This window comes from Prunus dulcis, chromosome 3 (genome assembly GCF_902201215.1).
Source record: "Prunus dulcis chromosome 3, ALMONDv2, whole genome shotgun sequence".
NCBI classification, from domain to species: Eukaryota; Viridiplantae; Streptophyta; class Magnoliopsida; order Rosales; family Rosaceae; genus Prunus; species Prunus dulcis.
Window position 1 is genome coordinate 652,308 of NC_047652.1, and position 22,692 is coordinate 674,999.

Here is a 22,692-nt window from a genome sequence, read left to right on the forward strand (position 1 = left end):
GTTCTACCAGGAATTTACACCTCAACAAATAATTGCATTACATAAAATTTAAAACAAAGAATCTGAAATCATTAAGGAACGAAGTAATTATGATAATACATTTTACAAATAATAATAGTCGACGAATACAGCTCCCTGAGAAACATCTGCTTATCACTGGCAAAAAGAAGAAAGAGAGAAACATCTGCTTAACCAAATTGTTTTATCATTTACAGCTACCTCTAAAAGCGGCTCAGAATTCAAGAGCGCCGAGGGGTGAGATGCAGCCTACAGAAGTCCAATTAAACACCATGAATCTTTGTCCCTCGGAGTTTTCATAAGGAATTAGCTGCACAACAATGTCAATTGCAAGCACAGAACTTGTTACCGCGAAACAAATAAAAGTTCATCAACTAAGTACCACAACCACACAGGTAAGATTAAATTCGGACAATGATATCAGCATACACAAACTTCATGCACATGCACAAGGGTAGAGGGATAAAAGGAGAACAGACTTCATCTCTAACAAACGCTGAATATATCTGTACATGCAAAATGTATAATAAATGTGGCATTGGAAACATCGATTGTCATGCTTAGAGTTAAAAGCAAAAGCATGCCTATCGAAGAAATATATGCATACCTGCATACTTGCATATTGATACGATAGTAGCCGCATCAAAGAAAAGACGTTGTCCCAACCTAGGTGCCCCAACTTATGCAATCATAAGGTACATGCACTCTTAAAAGAACACTAAAAGATTCCAGTGTATAATTTAAAGAAGTGAAAATGCGTTAAAATCATAGGGCCCTCTTCTATGCAGTCAATCTACTCAGGGGAAACCCTTTCAAGCAAACTCTCAAGCTCGGGGCTTATTTCAATATCTTCTTCCTTCAATCTTTGACGCATCTCAGGATCCGATTTCCCAGCAGCTATGTAAGTCTTAAGCAACAAATAATACTCATTGGAACAGAGGCAATTTAGACGCTTCAGAATCTTGCAAAAGTTCTCAGCACTTTCAACATCTTTCTCTTCTTCAAAATACTTAAAAAATGCACTTGTGGTATCTGGGGATGGATGCCATTCCCCATCCACGGTTTCTGAAACAGCCGCTCCCAAATAGCTAACAGCCAAATCCACCTGACAGTTTTTCAAGAAGTAAAGCATGAACATTTCCCGAGCCTTAAAGAAAGGCCCTTTAGTCCTCTTACAGGCATCTGCAAAGACCAATGCAGCTTCTTCATACATGTCCTGACTGAGGTATCCACGTATAGCAGTATTTGCCAGTCGCATATCATAACTGGAGCATTTGCACTCCCATTCCTCAAAACATTCTTTCAAGCCCTCAATATCATTTAGCTTACAGAGGGCCTGAAGCATGATAAGATAGCTCATATTGTTGGTTGCTGGGAAAGCTTTCTTGAGGGATTCCCATACCCTTTTGACCTCACCTAGATTAGAAGTGCAGGCATAGAGGCTAATCAAGAAATGGTATGTATTGCGCTGCTTCAGGGGTTTCATCATTTCCTCTGACTTTTTAAGGGCTAGCTCAGCCTTATCAAAAATCTTAGCCTTTACATAAATCGCAGCCAGGTTACTATATGTTGACCAACTGCATTGGTTTCCATCTTGTTTTTGCATCTCGTCCAGGACTCTTTCTACTCCTTCAAAATCGTTTAAAGACGCAAAGCTCTGCATCCAGATGTTATACGTAAATGTGTCCAGAGGGATGTTCCTCTGCTTCATTTCTTGCACTAAAGGAGCCACTTTCTCTGGTTGCTGCTTTCTCATATGCATAGACATGATATTGTTAAAGACCAAAGAAGAGGAAGCAAACTCCAACTCATCCATCGTCTCATAAAGAGCCAATGCCTTTTCTTCCATCAGTTCCTTGCAATAACAGTTCAAAAGGGCTCCGTAAGTAAATCGATCCTTTAAAGACGGCGATAGGCCGCTGAAGTAATCCTCAGCTGCCTCTATCCCTTTCACTTTGGACGTAAGATCCAAACGTATGGCAAAGTCAGCTTTCGAGTAATTCATTTTCCTAAACTCCATCCATTCCATTATCTGCACTAATAAAAACAAAATCAACAACAAAACAAACTACTAGTCATTACCTTGAAATATATTAGCCAACCAATAAGCAATAAGCAATAAGCAATAAGCAATGAGCAATGAGCAATGAGCAATGAGCAATGAGCAATGAGCAATGGAATTAAAAACAAGGTCGACTGGAATTAAAACACCTAAAACTCCATAAAATAGCACCAATATTTGTCAGTTATTTTTGAATTTGAGATTAAAATTAAGCAAATAAGAAGGAGAAGGATAGAAGCGGAAATAGGCCTAACCTCTAAGGCATGCTGGAACTTGCGGTACTTGCGGAGCTCCTTGATGCAGCTCTCGAGCTCGTACTTCTTCAACATTTTGCCCTCCATAATGTACTGATTTAACGTCTTTGCCACGCTGCCTCCGGTGGCTCCCAAAGCCGATAGCCTCCGGTACAGCCTAGTGGGATTTCCAGGCTGACTCCGCGCCGACTCCGTCGCAGCCTCAACCGCCGTGCAAAGCTTCCTCACAAGCCAAGTGCCGGCGGATATCGAGCGGCTAGAATTCATTTTCGTCAGAGTTAATTCTCTCTGCCTCAAAGCCAAGGGTTTTGGTAGGGTTTAACAAATCGGTATTTCTGTTAGGATTTAATTTTAAACCTTGCTTCAAATTGGGTGGATTCAAGACGCTGCGTTTTGCGTCGCCATCTTTCTTATTTAAACGAGCCGGGTCATGGGTTGAGGCCCAGACCCGGCCCTGATTGATTATTGAGAGACAAGTCCCAAGTTCCAAGCTTTTGGAATTTCATCTCCGGAAAATGAAGGCTTTGGCTGTTGTTCGTCCCCCAAGCATTTGCTCATGGCCTCCGCAGTCCTTACCCAAATCTCAGTATCTCCGAAGCCAATGCTTTCGGGTCTCGTCCTCTTTGGTGGGATTTTTTGTTTTTGTTTTCGTTTTGGAATTTCTAATTTTTATGTTTATTAATTATTTATTATGCAGATAAAAGAGCCTCAGTCCGAAATACAGGCGAAGCAAGGGAAGAAGGGTGGAGTGATGGATGAAGTGTTTCTGCATTTGTTTAGGAAGAAAATGGTGGAGGAAGTTGGATGGGATTCCCGAAAACCCGGATATGATGGACTCATTGAAGTTGCAAACCGGCTTATGCTCGTAAGCCCAACCAATTCTGACACTAAAGAAGCTGCGGTACTCACTACTCTCCTCTCTTTTTCCAGGACTTAATTGCATAATATCTCGAATATGTAAATAAGAACTTCTATTTTTCCGCCGATGACAGTTTGATATGTGTGTAGAAAGTTGTGTTATTTATGAATTAATTTTACATATGTGACAATTTATGATTTGCAGGAATGTCTCCTTCTAAGCAAGCAATTTCCTTTTTTTTCTGCTGCAAATATTAGTGACATGTATAGTGAATTGGTTCAATAAAAACAAAAAAAAAGATGATAATGGCCATTAGTGAGTGTTGTTGTATGGTTTGTTGTGCTTAATTGGCAGGTGAGAATACTGAGATCCTTGTTTCCACCAATGCTGCTACAACTTTATAAATTGCTAATAGCACCCATACAAGGCGGAAAAGTAGCTGCCATCATGGTTGGTCTGTATTTCCTATTCCTCACTCATTTGATATATTATTATTATTATTATTATTTATCCTTGCATATATATATGTATATGTGATATGTTTTGAACTGAAGCAAGGGTGACTGCAATTACTTGTGAATGGCTTATGGGACCCTGCACTGTTAATTCTGTCGACCTACCCGACGGCACCTCGTGGAATAGTGGGGTGAGTGGTGGCCAGTCTGGTCACCTATGATATCCAATATGTATTTCTTTTCTTTTTTCTTATGTTTTGAGCTAAGCTCCTCAGATAATGAATGGCTATGGGATGGGAGGGTTTAGGTGTTTGTAGAGAAATGTAAGTACTTGGAGCAAAGCAAATGCGTCGGAATATGTGTGAATACTTGTAAGCTTCCTACTCAGGTCAGTAATTCTATTTTAAACTTTTTTGTCAAACGCTAGCCGAAAGAAGAAAAACGATTTTGGTTATGTAGAGGAGGTGATTCTAATTGCATAAAGATGGTTGCTCCAGGCTTTCATGAAAGATTACATGGGTGTTCCTTTAGTGATGGAGCCAAACTTCAGCGACTATAGCTGCCAGGTTAACCCAATACCTCTCTCTACACACATCATTTCAACATATTGATTCTCCGGCATTTAACTCTCTATTGAACTCCCAATATGGCAGTTTAAATTCGGGGTTCCCCCTCCGCTTCCTGAAGATGATGCCACTCTCAAGGAGCCGTGCTTGGACATCTGCCCTAACGCCACACGACGCAGAGAATTCGCCGGAAACATTAATGTACAGCAATGCCCCAAAGCATGAACACTGCAGCATTCATTTGCAACTGGTGATACATATATATCATACTACTAGATTTGAAAGGATGTGTCTCTTATGGACATAACTAGATAGTTGTGCAGCTCCCTTCTTGTATCTAAAAGTCTGCTGCTGTAAATAACAATAGCCAATGGAAAATAGGCTTGCGAAAAAGATCTCTCGTGTCAAAATTTCCTTTCTTCGGTAACAGCTTCTTCTAGGCCAAGGAACATATTTATCCTGTGTCGTTATATTGATACCCAGAAGATTGTAATCAAACAATAAATTAGGGCATCACTCGTTTACACTTCTTTGTCAAACCATTTTCATTCACGTATATGAGGCTGATGATGTTAAGCTGACGAGTAACTATTTTTATTTTAACACTAATCTTGAAAATTACTCGTACCAGAAAAACTTTCTTGCAAGGGGAATAGCATTGTTTTATTATCACCTGTCAATAATCCAATAACACACGTAGAAAAGTTAGCGTGCCATTGCACTATTGGCCGGGGATAGCAAAAAATATTATTCCCGTTGCATGAAAGTTTCTCTCTACTCATACAGATTCATGACAATCTTTTCAAAAATGATTATAATGTTACGACCAGTCGTGATTTGTGTCCTTAAACAAATACAGATAAACCGTTAGTAATTGAAGGCTTAAATTCATTTGAGGTTTTAAACCATTTAAAGTTGAATAATGCTACTCTTACCACATTTGTATATCACATCTTTATATATCTTATGTGGCAACTGAAGTGGACAGCCACATCAATTAAAATTATTTAATATTTTCTTTTCATTTATGATTTATTCAAGTATTTGTTTTTCTAATTGTCTTAATTAAAATACACTTCATTGATTTAATTGATGTGGCATATAACATGGACATGCCACATCATGTGGTAAGTGTAGCATTAAAGAGTTTAGGGTAATAATTAGTGAAAGGATGCTATTGAAACACGCTGCTCACGAAGTGTTATGGAAAAGATTCGTGTAAAATTGGGCTTCCGACAAAGTATAGTAGTAGACAGTCATGGGGCATCCGGAGGGCTATGTCTGATGTGGACGGAGGAGCTAGTGGTCACGGCTCTTTCTTTTGGTACAAACCATATTGACACTGAGGTGGAGATTCTTGGAGTACGAGGTAAATGGCGGTTCACAGGATTTTATGGGTGTCCAGTTACGGCGGAGCGCCATCGATCATGGGATTTATTGCGAAGATTAGGAGAGACAAATTATTTGCCTTGGCTGTGTTGTGGTGATTTCAACGAGATCTTAAGAGCTGATGAAAAGCTTGGTGGGAGAAGGAGGAGAGAGGGACAGATGCTTGGATTTCGACAAGCTATTGATACTTGCGGATTTAAAGACTTGGGTTACACAGGGCCAAAGTATACATGGTGGCGAAATAACCCGATGGAAATTCGTATACGCCTTGATCGCGCATTGGCTACAGCAGATTGGTGTTCTCGTTTTCTTGGCACAAAGGTCATTCATTTAAATCCTACCAAGTCTGATCACTTGCCCCTTAAAGTAATAATTAGTGAAAGGATGCTATTGAATGGGCGACGTAAGAAGTTATTCCGCTTTGAAGAGATGTGGGCTGAACATGTAAATTGTATGCAAACAATCCAAGATGGGTGGCAACGTACTTGTAGAGGCTCTGCCCCATTTACAACTACCGAAAAGCTCAAATGCACTCGTCACCAATTATTGGGCTGGAGTAAGAGCAATTTTGGCCACATGCCACACCAAATTAAAATTACACGGGAGAAATTGGGTGAGTTATTAGATGCACCGCCATCACATCATACAGTGGAGCTACGAAATGCACTTACGAAGCAGCTTGATTCTCTAATGGCAAAAAATGAGGTGTATTGGCGGCAACGCTCAAGAGCCACTTGGTTGAAAGCGGGAGATCGCAATTCAAAATTCTTCCATTACAAAGCCTCTAGCCGCCGGAGAAGAAACACTATCTCAGCGCTTGAAGATGAGCATGGACATTGGCAGACAACAGAGCAAGGTTTAACACAAACTGTGGTTAATTATTTCCAGCACTTGTTTTCTTCTACAGGGTCTTCCGAATCTACTGAAGTAGTGGACGGTGTAAGGGGGCGTGTCACAGAGGAGATGAACCAGGCTCTTTTGGCGGAGTTTACTCCAGAAGAAATTAAATTTGCACTTTTTCAAATGCACCCATCTAAGGCACCAGGCCCAGACGGCTTCTCTCCTTTTTTCTATCAGAAATATTGGCAGATTGTAGGTGAGGATGTGGTGGCGGCAGTCTTGCACTTCTTCAAAACGAGCATTACTTAAGAAGATAAACTTCACGCATGTGGCCCTCATCCCTAAAGTCCATGAACCAAAGAACATGATGCAATTACGTCCCATCAGTCTATGTAATGTCCTTTATAAGATTGGGGCGAAAGTGCTCGCCACCCGCCTAAAAGCAATCCTTCCTACTCTGATTAGTGATACTCAAAGTGCCTTTGTTCCAGGCCGTGCAATCTCAGACAATTCAATCGTGGCTTTTGAATCGCTACACATGATGCATAAGAAAAATCAAGGACGACAAGGGTATCTGGCTCTCAAGATTGACATGAGTAAAGCATATGATCGGGTAGAGTGGAGTTTTCTGGAGGCCCTAATGAAAGGAATGGGTTTTGCCCCACGATGGATCCAATTAATCATGGAGTGCGTGACGACGGTTTCGTATTCTTTCATGTTGAATGGGAATCCAGTTGGTTATGTCATTCCACAGAGAGGACTGAGACAGGGTGACCCCCTTTCACCATATTTATTCTTACTATGTGCTGAGGCTCTCTCAAGTCTTATTTTGCAGGCGGAACGACGTAATTTACTTCATGGAGTGAATCTATGTCGGGGGGCTCCGTCTGTTAGCCACCTTTTTTTCGCTGACGACAGCTTCTTGTTCTTGCGGGCAAACCAACAGGACTGTGAACAACTGAGCATTATTTTCCAAAAATATGAAATGGTGTCAGGTCAGAAAATACACTTGGAGAAGAGTTGTGTCTCCTTCAGTAATAATATGGACCGTACTGATCAAGATAACCTAGCTGCAGTTCTGGGAGTTAGAAGGGTTGACCAGCATGATGTTTACTTGGGGTTGCCTACTCATGTGGGAAGATCAAGAAGGCAATGTTTCAACTCTCTTAAGGAACGCATTTGGAAGAAAATACAAGGTTGGAAGGCAAAATTGTTAAGCTTTGCAGGGAAAGAAATTCTCCTAAAAGTGGTGGCACAAGCTGTGCCTATTTACATGATGAATTGCTTCCTCATCCCTAAATGTCTATGTGACGAAATTCAACAAGTGATGGCTCGCTACTGGTGGGGTGAGCAAGATGGCCAACGAAAAATACACTGGCTCAGCTGGAACAAATTATGCTTGCCCAAACAGGAGGGTGGGCTTGGTTTCCGTAATTTATATGCCTTCAATATGGCGCTCTTGGCCAAACAATTATGGCGCTTGATTCAAACCCCCGACTCTTTAGTCGCACGCATCCTGAAAGCCCGTTACTTCAAGAATTGCTCTATATTAGAGGCACAAATCGGACATTCCCCCTCCTATATTTGGCAAAGCTTATGCAAAGCACGTGTCCTTATTGAAAAGGGATCTCGGTGGCGAATCGGGAATGACCACAGTGTGCGTATATGGGGAGACCGATGGCTCCCTAACTCTGAATCTTTCCAAGTTTCCTCACCATAAGCAGAGGGGTTTGATGAGGCAAAAGTGAACTCTCTTATTAATCCAGTCACTATGCAGTGGAAGGAGGACCTTTTACAAGCTTGGTTCTCGACCGAGGAAGTGAATTGCATTCGAAATATCCCTTTAAGCTTCAGACACCCACCAGACATCTTGATTTGGCACTTTGAGAGAGATGGTCAGTACACAGTGCGGAGCGGCCATGAAGTCGCTCGTCGGGTTTTGCTCCAGCAAGACGGGGACGACACCAACATGATTGGAGGACCCATTGTAGCTTGTGAACACGTCTGGAAGAAGATTTGGAAAGCCCGAGTACCACCAAAGGTTCGTATATTCATCTGGCGCGCTCTCTTGAATATATTACCCACCAAGGATAATTTGATTCATCGTAGTATCTCTGAATTGGGAGGCTGTGTTTTTTGTGGGGCTGAAGAAACTGTGGCCCATGTGCTTCTCCGATGCCCCATGGCTATTGCTTCTTGGTCTTTGTTTCCGGCCTGGGCACACTTTAATTCTGATGCCACAGAGGAGTTCAAGATGTGGTTCCAAGGATTTGCTGCAGACCACCCCCTTCATGTGCTAGAGAAAGTCATGGTGTGCCTATGGATGCTATGGTATGAGCGCAATCAAATGGCCTGGGCAGGACGTCAACGGAGTGCAACAGAAATTGTTAGTGGAGCAATGCACTGTTTGCAAGAGTTTCAGGAAGTACAACCCCCTCCAAAGACCTATACCTCACGTGCCATTACAAAATGGGTGCGGCCACCGCCTGGAGCTATTAAAATAAATGTGAATGGAGTGTATCATGGTGAATCCAGTTTTGGTGGGGTTGGTTTGGTGGTTCGTAATTCTACAGGTGCCTTTCTTGCATGCAAGTTGGTTGTGCTAAATGGGATATCAAATCCCATGCATGCCAAACTGGTTGCATTAAGAGAAGGCTTAATCTATGCTGCCAAGTGGTCCAATCTGGAATGTCATATAGAAGGGGATTCTCAAGGCGCTTTACACTCAATACAACGGGGCCAAACTGATCTGTCCCATCTTGGTTGCCTAACGGAGGATTGTCAAACACTTTTGGCCAGCCAAGAGCGTGTTTATTTGAGGGTTACAGAGCGGAGTGCAAATGGGGTTGCAACACAGTTGGCTCGATATGCTCTACACTCTCAGAGAGTGGCACAATGGGTTACTGATCCCCCAGATTTCCTACAAGATGTTTTGTTCATTGATGTAATGTAATTTTCCTTTTGTATACGTTATGGGCATATGTGGTACTCTTTCCTACCCCGGAGCTTTTCCCTTGTGGTTTTCTCTGGGAAGGTTTTAATGAGGCCACGCATGACATGCCTTTTATTCCTCCCCTCTAATGGAATGAATTCAATCCTTTTCAAAAAAAAAAAAAAAAAAGAGTTTATGGTTTAAAACCAATTTGCTAATTTTAGTATTCCATTTTGGGATAACCAACTTGAATATAAACATGAATTTTGAAGAAAAAAAATAGATAAGCAAATTAATTTACAAAACAACTAAATTGCTGACATTAGGGTTGTACAGAAAAACAAATCATATGTACTCTGCATCTTCCTACTCATACTCAACAACCTCTCTTTTAAAAAAAAAAGGAAAAAAAAAAGAAATAGAACATTGGGCACACATGAGATACCGTTCGTATAAAGCACTTCATATGCAACACAATCTTTCCTTTCCTTTTTTAACATTTAATTTTGGGACAAGTAATTTCCTTGATCTGCAACAGTATGAAAAAGAAATAGAGGCATGACTAGTCTTGCACCGAGTCTAATTGAGGCCATTTTATTTGAAATCAAGAAGTGGATGTACAGTCCAATACAAAGCAGAGGTTTGCTGCAAACCAATACACAAGAAATAAAAGAATGGGGCATAAACAAAAGAATGTGTCAAACTATTTTACCATAAGTGGTACAAGCACAAAAGATCATCCACTATTTGTGCAGCAAGTCAATCCAGTTCACTAAATTATCTTTTTTAACTTAAAAAGACAATGAGAAATTGACTAAATTGATTGATCTAGCTGCAGAAGCCAATTTCTGAGTGAAGTAAAAAGTACAAACATACACCTTTAGTAACCAAAAATAAAAAATAAAAATAGAACTTACCAAGATCAACATAATACAGGCATATCAGGACTTGATCTACAACAAAAACAAGAGTTCTCATTTATGTGAGAGTGGTGTTCTTCAACTGTATGACTAACAGTCCCAACCAGAGCGCCTCCGACGTTCTCTAGGTTTATCTCTAGAACTGCAAAAGAGACAACAAATGAACCTGATCAGCACCACAATTAAATACGTGCAAACATGGACAACTCTAAATGAAGTGTAGACCAGAACATCGTATTAACCTTTCAGAAGGCTTCTGACTGGCATTTTCTCCAGAGTTCTGAGAAGATATGTTTACGACTGATGTAGGAGCAGGAGTAACTGTATTTGTTGCCTGAGTTCTAAATATGTCCCCGCCAATGGAGCCACCCGATACAAATCCTCTTAATGCTGGTCTCTGGGGAACACTAGAGCTGTTACCTGAACCCTGACTTGGAGAGTCAGATGCAGCAGCAACAAACTTGGTCTTGAACTGAGACATCATTCCTGTCCTCAGAGAAGTTACTGCAGCAGATCGACTAGTAGGAGTATGAGATGATGAATTATTGGATTCCGAATTATATCCAATACCCAGACCATAATCCACCCCACGCACACCTCGACCGCCGCCGCCGCCACCACCACCGCCGCCCCTCCCTCTACCCTTCTTTCCACCTGCAGAACCCGTACACTATAATCATTTGAAATGCTAGAAAAGGCTAATATAATATGTAATGGGCCTCCTACAAGAACCCAGCAAAAGTGAGTATCCTTTTCCTTGCAAAAGCATCAAGAAATAGCAGCTATAATATGATCAAAATTTATACCTCCTTTTCTTGAATCACGTTTAGACCTGAATCTGCCATCCTGATAAATTACAAATCCCATTAAAATAGAGCATGTAAGATCTCATACTAACATCTACGATAATACAAGAAACATAGTAAGGGAGAGCATCAGAAGTTCCACACAGGAGACAATGACACCCTCAATAAAACATAGAGATGCACATACACATAGGAGATAGAAACTGCTACTACCCACACACTAAAAAACAAACAAAAAACAGCATGAATAGTATTGTAGTGTATGATAGATACGAAACACAAAGCTACATGACAGATAGAAAACAAACATTAAAATCCTACGGCCGGAACTGAGGACATTCTGCATCAATGGCTCTTGAAATGTAAAACTATGTAATATCAGTGCACGTGGAACCATATGATAACTGGTGCATTAATGTCTAATAATATGTGATAGTATACTAACGGCCTGTTTCTACACGGGCTAGAAGGTACAGCCTTAAATAGGAGACTCTCCTGCATTTGGTAACACTCGCTTCTTATTTTAAAGGGGCCCGCATAATCCGGTTTAACATAAAACACCGCACTACACTAACACCCCACTACATAATAAGTCCCTAAAATATTCTCTAGATAGGACTAAGCTTGAACTTTCAATTAATCTCTATTCTTCAATCCACGCAAACACCCCAAGAACTCGTTGTAATGTAGAACTGGTTTACAAGTCAAGATGGGAGTACTACAAACCGTCTAACCATCAAAACTAGGCACTTTTTCAGCAATGGGTAATCATGATAGTATTAAACCAACGATCCATACAGCCCTGTAAATCCAACGACATACTAAAGCAATTCAAAATGTGGTCTTGAACGACTAAACAGTTCATCAAATCTCAAAGTCCACTACTAATCAGGACCAACTGATGCAGAATGCATATTATCTGTTCTACATCACCAACCTATGCACCTATATAATGGAGTGCACATAAATATAGTTTATTTATGAGACAGACACTTGCAGATGTACTCATCTAAATATTGCATTAAAAGAGAACATCTTAGCAGAGTCTATATCTAATAACTTGTATTTTCCTGGACTCAGAACATAATGCATTATTAGGATTGCAAAACTATGGTTATAGCCACCAGCTCTAAAACTAAAAGAAACTAACATAGGTGGATGCATGCATAAATTGAATATATAAGCCATAACAATACGTTAATAGTACTACGAAATTACCTTCATTGCAAGGTCCATGAGCTCCGTGGAGACATTCTGACCAGCAGCAACCAAGCTATTAACCAATTCACCAGCAAACCGTGCCTCTTTCTGAGTTATAAGGGTGTATGCAGTCCCATCTTTATCACCAGCACGACCTGTTCTACCAATTCGATGGACGTGCATGTCCATGTCTTTTGCAATATCAAAGTTCACAACTGACTTAATTGACTTGATGTCAAGACCACGAGCAGCAACATCAGTTGCAATAAGAACATGGTAAATGCCAGATTTAAATTTTTGCAAAATATCCATCCGAGATGCCTGGTCCTTGTCACCATGCAGAGCTGTGACTTTAAAACCTTTCTGGGAAAGCTGTGATTCGATCTCATCCACTGCAGCTTTTTTTGAAGCAAATACTAAAACATCACCCTCATCGATCATTCCAGGTAACTTCTCAAGAAGCCAGGGCAACTTCTCAGCATCAGTAGGAATTACATGAACCACCTGAGTGATATCCTCATTGGCCATTCCCACCTCACCCACTGTAACTCTTATTGGATCAGAGAGAATCTCCCTGGCCAACTTTTCAACTTTACGGGGCATTGTCGCAGAAAAGAGCAATGTCTGTCGGTCTGGCCGAATCTGACCAACAATAGATCTAATTTGAGGCTCAAACCCAAGGTCAAACATCCGATCAGCCTCATCAAGTACTAGGTAAGTTGCCCTCAGCATCGTCAGTGCCTTCATTTTAAGCATGTCTATCAATCTCCCAGGAGTAGCAACAACTATCTCACATCCTGCCTTAAGTTCTTTGAATTGATCAAGCTTAGACATTCCACCGTATACAGCAGAGACACGTATCCCATGTGATTTGGCAAATTTCTTGGCCTCTAAGTATATTTGGTGCGCCAGCTCTCTAGTAGGTGCACATATCACTCCAATAGGACCCTCTTCTTTCTGAAGTTCCGGCTGATCCATAATGTGGACTATCATAGGAAGGACAAAGGCCGCAGTCTTTCCAGAACCAGTTTTTGCAATACCAATGATATCTCTCCCAGAAAGAACTATGGGTAGAGCTTGGCACTGTATAGGTGTAGGCTTTTCATAATCTTGTTTCTTTATTGCACTCACGAGCTGTGAAGAAAATCCACACTCTTCAAATGTCTTAAGTGGCCTCGGTACATCAAAACCTGACGCACGGATGGCCAAGCTCTTCTTGTACTCAGCAACATCCTCCTCACTCATCCCTAAATAAGGAAAACAAAACATGAGTTAAGAAGTCTTCATTATGGAAAATCTGCCCATAAACTACATCCTTCCAATTCAAATTTCTACTTAAGAACTTCTACCAATCAAATATTTTCATTGTCATTCAAATTTAAAATATTTGAAGTACATTTCTACTAAATTCAGACCAACTAATTGAATTATTAAAACGGAAACAAACTTCTCAGTTGCTTGATTGGAATTTACCTGAAATTGACTCTTTCTCCTCGTAAAAATCCTTATTAAAGGGCTCGTAGTCGATCGAACTATGATCGAGAGCTGCAATCGGCTCAATTTTCCTCTTGTCCAGAACAATGGGATTATCATCCGAATCGTACTCCAACATCCCCGCATCGACCGCCTTCGCAGCCGCATAGACCTCCTCGTCGGAGTCGTATCCAGCGTGTAACGCATCGGAGGCCAGCGTCAGCGTCACGTCCTTCTTGGCCCTCAAAAAACTCTCCATAGGATCATCCTCCTCATCGTCCTTGTACTTCTCAGCCTTCTCTTTCGGCTTCGGGGGCGGCGCCGACCTCACCTCCTCGTGAATGCTCTCCATGAACGCGTCAAGAGGGTCAATTTCATCATTTTCGCCGCCGCCGCCACCTTCGTCGTGATTGTTGTTATTGCCAGGGTCCTTGGAACCATCGTTATCGTCGTAATCGATGTTGTCAAGGTCGGTGTCTTCGTAGTTGTCGTGGCTTTGTCCCCGCGACGACGGAGGCACGTATAGTCGCTGAGGCGCTTGCTGGGACCGCTCGAAGTTGAAAGTCGATTGCTTGTTTATGCCAAAGCCTTCGAATCCGAATTTTCTCTTCGACATCTTTGAAAATTTGTAAGGTTTGGTTGCAGTGAAGAAAACCCTAAATTGGTATGTGTGTGTGAGAGAGAGAGCTTGAAAAGGATAAACCCTAGGTCTAGGGTTTGGAATTGGTTAGGGGTTTCAGCTCTGACGAGATAGGAAGAGCAGGTTTAACGAGAAGTAAGCCGGAGGGGGCCAACGGTCGCCGACTATCAACTAAGATTTGGGATCGGGCTAGATGGTTCCGGGTCGGGTGCTGATTGGGTCCTAATCGACATTTTTGTATTGGATATCTTTTCTTTTCTTTTGGGATTCGTTACATTATTGGGCTTTCTTCTCTTAGCCTGGGCCAGGCCCAATTTCTTTACGTAAAATTGTCCATTAAATTTTTTTCAAATAAAATAACAATTACACCAATTTGCAAACTTATTACAATGGTTACCAGTCAATGGTAATTGTTATTTTATTTGAAAAAGATGAAATTAGATTGTTAGAGCCGCGTTATATCATATGTTGGTAACGTGATTAACCAAGTAATTAGAGACAATATCTATAATTCCACATCGACATATTACAAGAAGTGAGGCCACATCGACATATTACAAGAAGTGAGAGAGTGGGACTCCACTCTTCACTTTAAAATGATCCTCTCTCTTCTTCTCCTTATTTTTAAGACCAACTCCTTGTAAATTGTAAACAACTATACTGTTATTATGGTGAGAGCATCTCTCTTTGTGAACGTAGCACATTCAAGTAAACTACTTACATTTATGTTTTTTTACATGCTTACACACACCTGCCGAAAGACGTTGCCTATTGATTCACACAACATTCATCAAATACATATCACCCTAAGGGCCTATTTGGGAGTGCTTCTGAAATGGCTAAAAGCGTTTTCTGATGACTAAAAGCACTTCTAACATCGTTTGGCATAAAAGTTTAGAAGCGTTTCTGAGTCATAAAAGCGCTTTCTGGAGAAGCAACTGCTCTGTACTTCTTCATGAAACATAAAGCACTTTAATTTTTTATGGAAATTCAAGATTTTTATAATAAAAGCACTTTGTTAGAAGCTCTTATAAGCAGAAGTACTTTCTAAATAAGCAGTCCCAAACAAACCCTAAGTTATGTACAATTTTGGGCCATCAACAATCTCTAATTAGTCATTACAAAAATTAGTTGATAAAAATAAAAAAAAAATAAAATAAAATAAAAGCAAACTAGCTGCAAAGGTGTTTTTACAACAGGTGTATGAGGAATCACAAGTTCAAGATGACCATCCTGGAGGGCCTTCTCTCTTGGTGATCCGGAACTAGTGAGATCAACTAAAGCATATGATTCAGCATCAAGATTAAGTAGTTCCAAATATGCATCATCCTCTGGAGTTGCAAAACCTACGACAAGTATACGGTATACCCCTGGTGGTGGCCATACGTTACCAGTCACAAGAGCAGCATCTTGAAGTACTTTATCATACGAGTTGCCCTTAATATCCAATTGGTATTGACTTCTAATATTATTTTCTTGTAACCAATGTCTCATCACCAAATGTTTGCATTTCAAATGTGTAAAACATCCTCCTAAATCTCGTCTTAACCACTCTAGTAACTGTTTTCAAGTATTCTTGATTACGGAGACGTTGATGATATATCTCTTCGTCCAAACATATTTGAAAATAATTACTGAATCGCTACATTAGTCCAAAAATTTGACTACTTAAATTGAGGTTGGAAAATATGCGAATTGTGAGACGAGGAGGCTCCTTAATCGCTCTGTTAGTAGAATAGAGCTTTAATCTCAAGGTCTCTTAAGTATATCGAGAAGATGACGTGGTTACATATGGTAGAAATTGTAACCCAATTCCTAAAAAACAGACACTTTCATTTCACACACAACACAGAAAGAAACACCATTCATAGCCGTGCTCTGCTGCCACACAATATTGTAAGACAAGCCAAAAGTCGCTTTTTTTACCGTTAATTTGTCTGTTGTTATTTCCGTTAACCGCGCACGTTAGCAACGAAAAAGAGCCTGTGCGCCTCCCCACAAACCAAACGATTAAAAAAACAAAAAAAAGCAAAAAGCACTGATAACAGAGTGAACTCAACGATACCTCCACCAACAGTCACAAACTTCTCTCTCTCTCTTTTTCTCTCGGAAAACGGGACCCAACTTATGAATTCAACTCACTCCGTTCCAACGATTGAACTCGGCCATGGTGATTTGGACTTTGAGTTCACTGTTCCGAGCTCGGATTTTCACGACCATGTCTCCGCCGTTGATCCTCGTTTGAGCTCTGTTAGCAGCGGTCTCAGCTCGTAGTGTTGCTTCCTGTTCAAGTCTGCGCTAATCGACGGTCGTGATCTCGCTGTTGATTTCAGATCTGAAGCGTTACCCAGTAATCGACGGCGTCGATGATGTCTGAGCTCACAGGTTCTCTCCCATCCCCACCGCTAATTCTAATTTCGTTGCTCATTGTTCTTAAAGTGAGGACTTAGTTGTGTAATCGATTTAAAGCTTGTACTTTTTTATTTTTTGCTGATTTTTCTATCCATAATTCCAACAACTTTTTTAGTGAGTAAGCTTATTAATTAAAAGAGCTATTTTGCTTTTTTCTGGTTATGAATTGAGTGGTAGCGAGGTGTTCCGGTTGCATAGTAACCCTTTATTTGGATGCAGAAAAAAGTACGGAAAAATAGGAGAAATAATAATTATGGGTTTTGTCCCCTTATGAAGACATTCGATTAGGGCTCACAAAGTGAGTGATGTTTTTGTTTTCTTGGGTCCCTGCAACCATGTGAACCATTCTTTGTAAAACTTGCATTAGACGTCAGATTATGACTGTTTTAATGTGTTTGTTCTGGAGCCAATCTAGCTGGAAATTAGGTAACGAGTTTAGAGCTTTTCTTATCATGAGAGCTTCTGTGAGTGTGAGTAGTTTTTTATGGGTGAATTGAACGCTAATTTTGAATCAACAATGCAGGAATATTGAAGAAGGTCCGATGGTTGTCGATGAAATACTTGCTTTTGTTTTGTTATGTGATATCCATCATCGATGCAGCACCATCAATATCCCCCATGGGTGCACCGTGGGCAGCACCTGATATGCCAAATCTTCCCCTGCCTGCTGATTTGCCAGTGTCCCATAGACACTGGCAAAAACATTTCTTGCCACGTGCTGCGCCAGTTGCACTATCACCTGCACTCCCTCCTTTTTATGGTCCCTTAATAACTGCTGGTCATCCCCCTGCAACTTCTCGATTGTCAAGGCCAGCAATGAAGAGGAGTGGCTTGGCACCTCCCCTTGCTGGCTTTCAGAATATTGCCCCAGCACAGTCGAGTGCTGGTGCAATCCCTTCGGGTTTAGCACAGCCCCCGCTCACTCCTTCCATTTCCAGTAAGTTACACTCTGAACTGTGTTATTTATTTTCCCCCCTTTTTTTTATGAATTCAATAATTTCAGATGACTGCTTTATCATAAATAAATAAAAAGTAAGACAATCACTAATAGGCCTATTCTTCACTATTTTAGTCCTTCTCATAAGAAAAGAAAGTCACATAGACTTTTTCATTTTTTATATCTCCCTTCAATGGTCATCCTTACGAACAAAAAAAGAAAAAAGAAAAAAAAAGGCCAAATAAAAAATCTAGTAGACGTTTCGTTAGCATCATGATGGTTTTAGTTCGTCTCTTTTTTCTAATCACTGTAAAGATGACTAAATGGTTTCTAGTTTGGCTTTTTTCTGTTAAAGAATGGTCAGATTATCAAGTTGGGTTACTGGATCATGTATGCTGTCTGTTTCTTTTCTTAGGAAGAGAGGTCCCTTTTCAAAACCATATAAATAAATAAATAAATATATACACACACAAACCCCTTCTTAAGGGGGATCTCTTTTTACGATTCACCAAAAGGGATTCTTGCAAGTGTGTGCTGTAGATTGTTGCAAGTGTTCGTGAATTGTGCGGGGTTTAGCCAAGAAACTATGAAATTGCCACTTTGTTTCCTGAGAACTTATTTGGCATGGGGCAAAGAAGAAGGCTGTTACACTTTGAAGATGTGCAGTTTTGGCTTCTATTTTGACTATTTGGATAGAAAGGAACAAGATAATATTTGACAAGAGGATGGACGACGTGGTTTTAAGAGTCAAATTTCTAGTCTCTCTTTGGGCCTCTTTGTATTTTATGGAGTTTTGAGTTGAAGTAAATTTTCCCTTTAAGCACTGGTTACTGTGTTTTCTTGAAGGACTTTTTATCCGTATTTCATTTTATTATATACGTTTTTTTTTTTAATAGTTCCCTGTTCCCATAAAAAAGCCAAATATTTATATGTTGAAGTTATTGACAAGTGATGAATTACTAAACTTCCTACCTAATTTCTTATTAAAAACATATCAACTACTCAATTCTTATTTATTCTGCACAATGTAATTGTGCTGAGACCTAACTCTTGCTGACAAAGGTTTTTTTTTCTCATTCCTTCCAGACTGTTGCAAACCAGACATGGTATTGAGACGCGAAAGTCGGGGTTGCCACTGTGTTTATCCCATTAAGCTTGACCTCCTCCTCTTAAATGTTTCACAAAATCCTAATTGGAATCTTTTTCTTCAAGAATTAGCTTTGCAGCTTGGTTTGAAAGTTTCGCAAATAGAGCTGATTAACTTTTATGTACTCAGCTTATCAAGGTTAAATATTTCGATGGATATTACTCCATATCCAGGGGTCAGTTTCTCAGCAAGTGATGCATCTGCAATAAACTCTTCTCTTGTCATGCACAAGGTTAATTTAGACCCCGCATTAGTGGGCGATTACAAACTCCTCAATATAACTTGGTTTAAGCCTCCACCTACTTCTCAAGGTAATTCTGACATATCCCCAATGTTTATATAATCTTCTATACTGTGTTCGTTTGCAATATGGCAGTAATCTTTATGGTGAGACAACTGTAGTGTTTCAAGTTCTAAATAGACATAGCTTCATTCTTTTAATCCAGACCAAAAAACTTTGAAATAGGTAATATCTGCATTAATGTATTTGTGTGTTTGCTTTTACCCTACTATATATATATATATATATATATATATACGTATATATTATTTTGGCTGTGTAGGGCTAGAGTAATAATTTTGCCCTACTGAAGATGTTGTGTGCTTTTGTTTTGCTGGTTGGCCTACTTGCTTCAAAGAAGTCAACTCTATTATATGAATCAGAATATTAACATGCTCTTGTTTTTTTTTGTTTTTTTTGTTTTTGTTTTTGAAGCTCCTGTTGCTACATCACCAGTTGAAGCCCCAGCAAAACCATCACCGACTCATACGTCCTTAACTGCTTCAAGTAAAGGGAAACATTCAAATTTGAGTCTTATTATTGGTATTGGTGCCGGAATACTGTTAATTTCCATTATAGCTGTGCTCATACTTTGTTTATGCACGTTCCGTCAAGAGAAGACTAAAGAATCTAATATAGAAACAGGTATGTGGTTCCATTTTCAGATTCATACATTTTCCTGTTTTCTTCTGGTTTCAATGGTATCCATGATCTTTGGATATTATCCTGGTCATAACTTACTACTGCTAGGAACCATTGTGTGGACCAACCTTTAATTACGCTTTCAGAGTTTGCAGTCATGAAGATATTATTATCCAGATGATATTCCTATCTCGTTACTAAAAAAGCAATAAATGTAAATGTAAATCATGCCTGACAATCACAAATGGTGTATGTCTGTGTATAAATATGGTTAAAGTTTTTTAACTAGTTGCATTTTCAATGATCTAAATCCAGTTAACCAGCTGCAGAAAAAATTTGAAGATCTGATGAAAAGAGTTGCATGAAACACCAAAGCAGAAACTTGAAATAGATTTGAGTTTGACTTTTCTGCATTAGTAGTAGTATAGATTTTCTGTTCAAGTTGCTTATTTCATGCTTTTTTTTCCTCCTTTTTTGTGGACTTTTTCAGCCCCAGAAAAGCAGAGCAGCGTCGAAACAGTTCCAGCAGTAGGATCTCTACCCCACCCAAGCAGCACTCGGTTTCTGGCATTTGAAGAACTTAAACAAGCAACAAACAACTTTGAACCTGCAAGCATACTCGGAGAGGGTGGTTTTGGCAGGGTGTTCAAGGGCGTCTTAAGTGATGGTACAGCTGTTGCAATTAAAAGACTTACTAACGGAGGGCAACAGGGGGATAAGGAGTTCTTGGTTGAGGTTGAGATGCTTAGCAGGCTGCATCATCGTAATCTGGTGAAACTTGTGGGTTACTATAGCAGTCGTGACTCCTCACAAAACTTACTTTGCTACGAGCTTGTGCCAAATGGAAGCTTGGAGGCCTGGCTTCATGGTAATTTCTTGAATCACATAATGCCATCTAAAGTTAACTGTTTCACTAAATTTATTTAATTATTACTGGGTGTAGCGCCTCAAAATAGAAAACATGTTATATCCTAATCATACTTTTTCTTTTTATATGCATTGCTGACAATGCTCTCTCTCTTTCTCTCTCCTCCCATCTCAGGTCCCCTGGGAGTAAATTGTCCTTTAGATTGGGACACCCGAATGAAGATTGCACTTGATGCTGCCAGAGGACTTGCTTACCTGCATGAGGACTCACAACCGTGCGTTATCCACAGAGATTTTAAAGCATCCAATATATTGCTAGAGAACAACTTTCATGCTAAAGTTGCTGATTTTGGCCTGGCTAAACAGGCACCTGAAGGCAGAGCAAATTATCTTTCTACTCGTGTGATGGGAACATTCGGGTTGGTCTCAATTTCTTACTTAGCTTGTCATTTCTATCATTTGGAATGGCACTTAGATGTAATTATTTAATTTTACAGGTATGTAGCTCCAGAGTACGCCATGACTGGACACCTACTTGTTAAAAGTGATGTTTACAGCTATGGGGTTGTCCTTCTTGAATTACTCACTGGAAGAAAGCCTGTAGATATGTCACAGCCAGCCGGGCAGGAGAATCTTGTGACCTGGGTTAGTATTATTCATACAGCCCCTCATTCTTCTGTTTTTAAATTGACCATTTCTATCGAAAAGGATAAAAAGTAACCAGTTTAATATTCTTAGGAAAGAAAGAAAAAGAAAAAAACTAGTGGTATATTTGTTCCTTCTTTTGAAGCATAAAGTATATTCAATTGGTCTTTTGCCATTATTATTTTGGATGGTTTGTGTGACATTGGGTTTTCTATCTTCCAGGCAAGGCCAATTCTTAGGGACAAGGATAGGCTGGATGAGCTCGCTGATCCTAGTCTTGAAGGAAAGTACCCAACGGAAGATTTTGTACGAGTTTGCACGATTGCAGCAGCTTGTGTTGCTCCTGAGGCAAGCCAACGCCCTACAATGGGTGAAGTGGTACAGTCATTGAAGATGGTGCAACGAATCACCGAGTATCAGGATTCCATGTTAACCTCTTCCACTGCCAGACCCAATCACAGGCAGTCATCAACTACCTTTGAGTCCGATGTGTCATCTTCAATGTTCTCGTCTGGTCCTTACTCTGGTCTAAGTGCCTTAGATAATGACAATGTGTCTAGGGCCGCAGTTTTCTCTGAAGATCTTCACGAAGGACGATGATTGCGTGACATAAGTCGACATTCTGTTCAAAGCATAGTTGACCGTCTGGTATAGCAATGTAGGAGCAGTCCCCTTGTGAGCAGGGGATATACAGGTTGATTTTTTGAGTAATAGGTAGGTTTTGTAATTGTGATTCTTGTTGTGGGGAAGGATGAGTGTCTTTTTGTAGTCCTTTATGTGGGGGAACCACTGTTCAGTTTTCTCCATAGGCAGTAGTTCTCCGCACGGTGGATGAAATTTTGTATATGCCTTGTAAGCTTGTTTCATGAAATTGGGGTTTTAAGTGTTTCGTATTTATATATCCATTTTCCATGTCTTTCAAAGTCAATGTGTTACTTATGACTCAAGGTCCCACATTGGAAAAATAAGCATCTTAGATTGGTTTAAGAGCCCCTGAGCATCCTTCCTTGATGAGCCGGTTTTTAGGGCAAGTTCTACCCATGCTATTAACAGGGGCTACTATCGAGGTCTAACATATTGATGGTATCGGACATATTGGTAGTTCAAAAACAATGAAATTTTGATGGAAATATCGGGATATTATCAATATCTATAAAAATTGAATAAAAATCACGGAAATTATAAGAAAAATTTGGAATTTTTTTATTGAAACTTTGGAAGATGTTTATTTAGTCAATTATCTATTAGTTTATCACAAAAAATTGGAAGTTAATGCATTGCATGATGTGTTTAACTAATTTAAGTTGATTATATAGCGAGCCGACAAACATTGTAAGTGTAGAAAATA

The 22,692-nt window shown here is 40.0% G+C and overlaps 4 protein-coding genes across 8 annotated transcripts; 2 read left to right on the top strand and 2 right to left on the bottom strand.

The window, feature by feature from the left end:
• Positions 1-47: 47 nt before the first annotated feature.
• LOC117622373 (pentatricopeptide repeat-containing protein At1g02370, mitochondrial-like) lies at positions 48-2,644 on the bottom strand. Of its 2 annotated transcripts, XR_004584973.1 has the most exons (3): positions 2,335-2,644; positions 626-2,050; positions 48-328 (listed from the first exon to the last, which is right to left on the bottom strand). XR_004584973.1 is itself a non-coding variant. In XM_034353026.1 (2 exons), the coding sequence occupies exons 1-2, from the start codon at positions 2,599-2,601 to the stop codon at positions 812-814; spliced, it is 1,506 nt and encodes a 501-aa protein (XP_034208917.1). In that variant the 5' UTR covers positions 2,602-2,644; the 3' UTR covers positions 401-811. The 2 variants fall into 2 exon arrangements, 1 of the variants encoding a protein (XP_034208917.1); XM_034353026.1 differs by lacking the exon at positions 48-328 and having other exon boundaries at positions 401-2,050.
• A 157-nt stretch (positions 2,645-2,801) lies between these two features.
• Positions 2,802-4,738, top strand: LOC117622567 (beta-carotene isomerase D27, chloroplastic). 2 transcript variants are annotated; one of them, XM_034353295.1, is made up of 7 exons: positions 2,802-2,945; positions 3,032-3,235; positions 3,548-3,647; positions 3,748-3,839; positions 3,956-4,036; positions 4,146-4,214; positions 4,302-4,738. In XM_034353295.1, the coding sequence occupies exons 1-7, from the start codon at positions 2,850-2,852 to the stop codon at positions 4,437-4,439; spliced, it is 780 nt and encodes a 259-aa protein (XP_034209186.1). In that variant the 5' UTR covers positions 2,802-2,849; the 3' UTR covers positions 4,440-4,738. The 2 variants fall into 2 exon arrangements, with proteins under 2 accessions (XP_034209186.1, XP_034209185.1); XM_034353294.1 differs by having other exon boundaries at positions 2,803-2,960.
• Positions 4,739-9,671: 4,933 nt separating this feature from the next.
• LOC117622161 (DEAD-box ATP-dependent RNA helicase 24) lies at positions 9,672-14,631 on the bottom strand. 3 transcript variants are annotated; one of them, XR_004584957.1, is made up of 6 exons: positions 13,775-14,631; positions 12,320-13,548; positions 11,102-11,141; positions 10,538-10,949; positions 10,293-10,437; positions 9,672-9,904 (listed from the first exon to the last, which is right to left on the bottom strand). XR_004584957.1 is itself a non-coding variant. In XM_034352736.1 (5 exons), exons 1-5 carry the CDS (start codon positions 14,388-14,390, stop codon positions 10,386-10,388), a joined length of 2,349 nt encoding a protein of 782 aa, XP_034208627.1. In that variant the 5' UTR covers positions 14,391-14,631; the 3' UTR covers positions 10,058-10,385. The 3 variants fall into 3 exon arrangements, 1 of the variants encoding a protein (XP_034208627.1); XR_004584958.1 differs by lacking the exon at positions 9,672-9,904 and adding an exon at positions 9,905-10,020; XM_034352736.1 differs by lacking the exon at positions 9,672-9,904 and having other exon boundaries at positions 10,058-10,437.
• Positions 14,632-16,487: 1,856 nt separating this feature from the next.
• LOC117622118 (receptor-like cytoplasmic kinase 185) lies at positions 16,488-22,272 on the top strand. Its single transcript, XM_034352668.1, has 8 exons — positions 16,488-16,799; positions 17,350-17,763; positions 18,850-19,221; positions 19,626-19,835; positions 20,323-20,700; positions 20,875-21,118; positions 21,197-21,344; positions 21,567-22,272. The coding sequence occupies exons 1-8, from the start codon at positions 16,781-16,783 to the stop codon at positions 21,942-21,944; spliced, it is 2,163 nt and encodes a 720-aa protein (XP_034208559.1). The 5' UTR covers positions 16,488-16,780; the 3' UTR covers positions 21,945-22,272.
• Positions 22,273-22,692: the final 420 nt, after the last annotated feature.

Coding starts and splice junctions, on each gene's coding strand:
- LOC117622373 (XM_034353026.1), bottom strand. CDS start 2,601: ATGAATTCTAGCCGCTCGATATCCGCCGGCACTTGGCTTGTGAGGAAG. Junction 2,051..2,334: donor AGTTCCAGCATGCCTTAGAG/GTTAGGCCTATT, acceptor TTATTAGTGCAG/ATAATGGAATGGATGGAGTT.
- LOC117622567 (XM_034353294.1), top strand. CDS start 2,850: ATGAAGGCTTTGGCTGTTGTTCGTCCCCCAAGCATTTGCTCATGGCCT. Junction 2,961..3,031: donor TTCGGGTCTCGTCCTCTTTG/GTGGGATTTTTT, acceptor TTTATTATGCAG/ATAAAAGAGCCTCAGTCCGA. Junction 3,648..3,747: donor AGTAGCTGCCATCATGGTTG/GTCTGTATTTCC, acceptor TTTGAACTGAAG/CAAGGGTGACTGCAATTACT.
- LOC117622161 (XM_034352736.1), bottom strand. CDS start 14,390: ATGTCGAAGAGAAAATTCGGATTCGAAGGCTTTGGCATAAACAAGCAA. Junction 11,142..12,319: donor TCATGGACCTTGCAATGAAG/GTAATTTCGTAG, acceptor GTAATTTATCAG/GATGGCAGATTCAGGTCTAA. Junction 10,950..11,101: donor ACGTGATTCAAGAAAAGGAG/GTATAAATTTTG, acceptor CGGGTTCTGCAG/GTGGAAAGAAGGGTAGAGGG.
- LOC117622118 (XM_034352668.1), top strand. Junction 19,222..19,625: donor GCCTCCACCTACTTCTCAAG/GTAATTCTGACA, acceptor TTGTTTTTGAAG/CTCCTGTTGCTACATCACCA. Junction 20,701..20,874: donor CTTGGAGGCCTGGCTTCATG/GTAATTTCTTGA, acceptor CTCCCATCTCAG/GTCCCCTGGGAGTAAATTGT.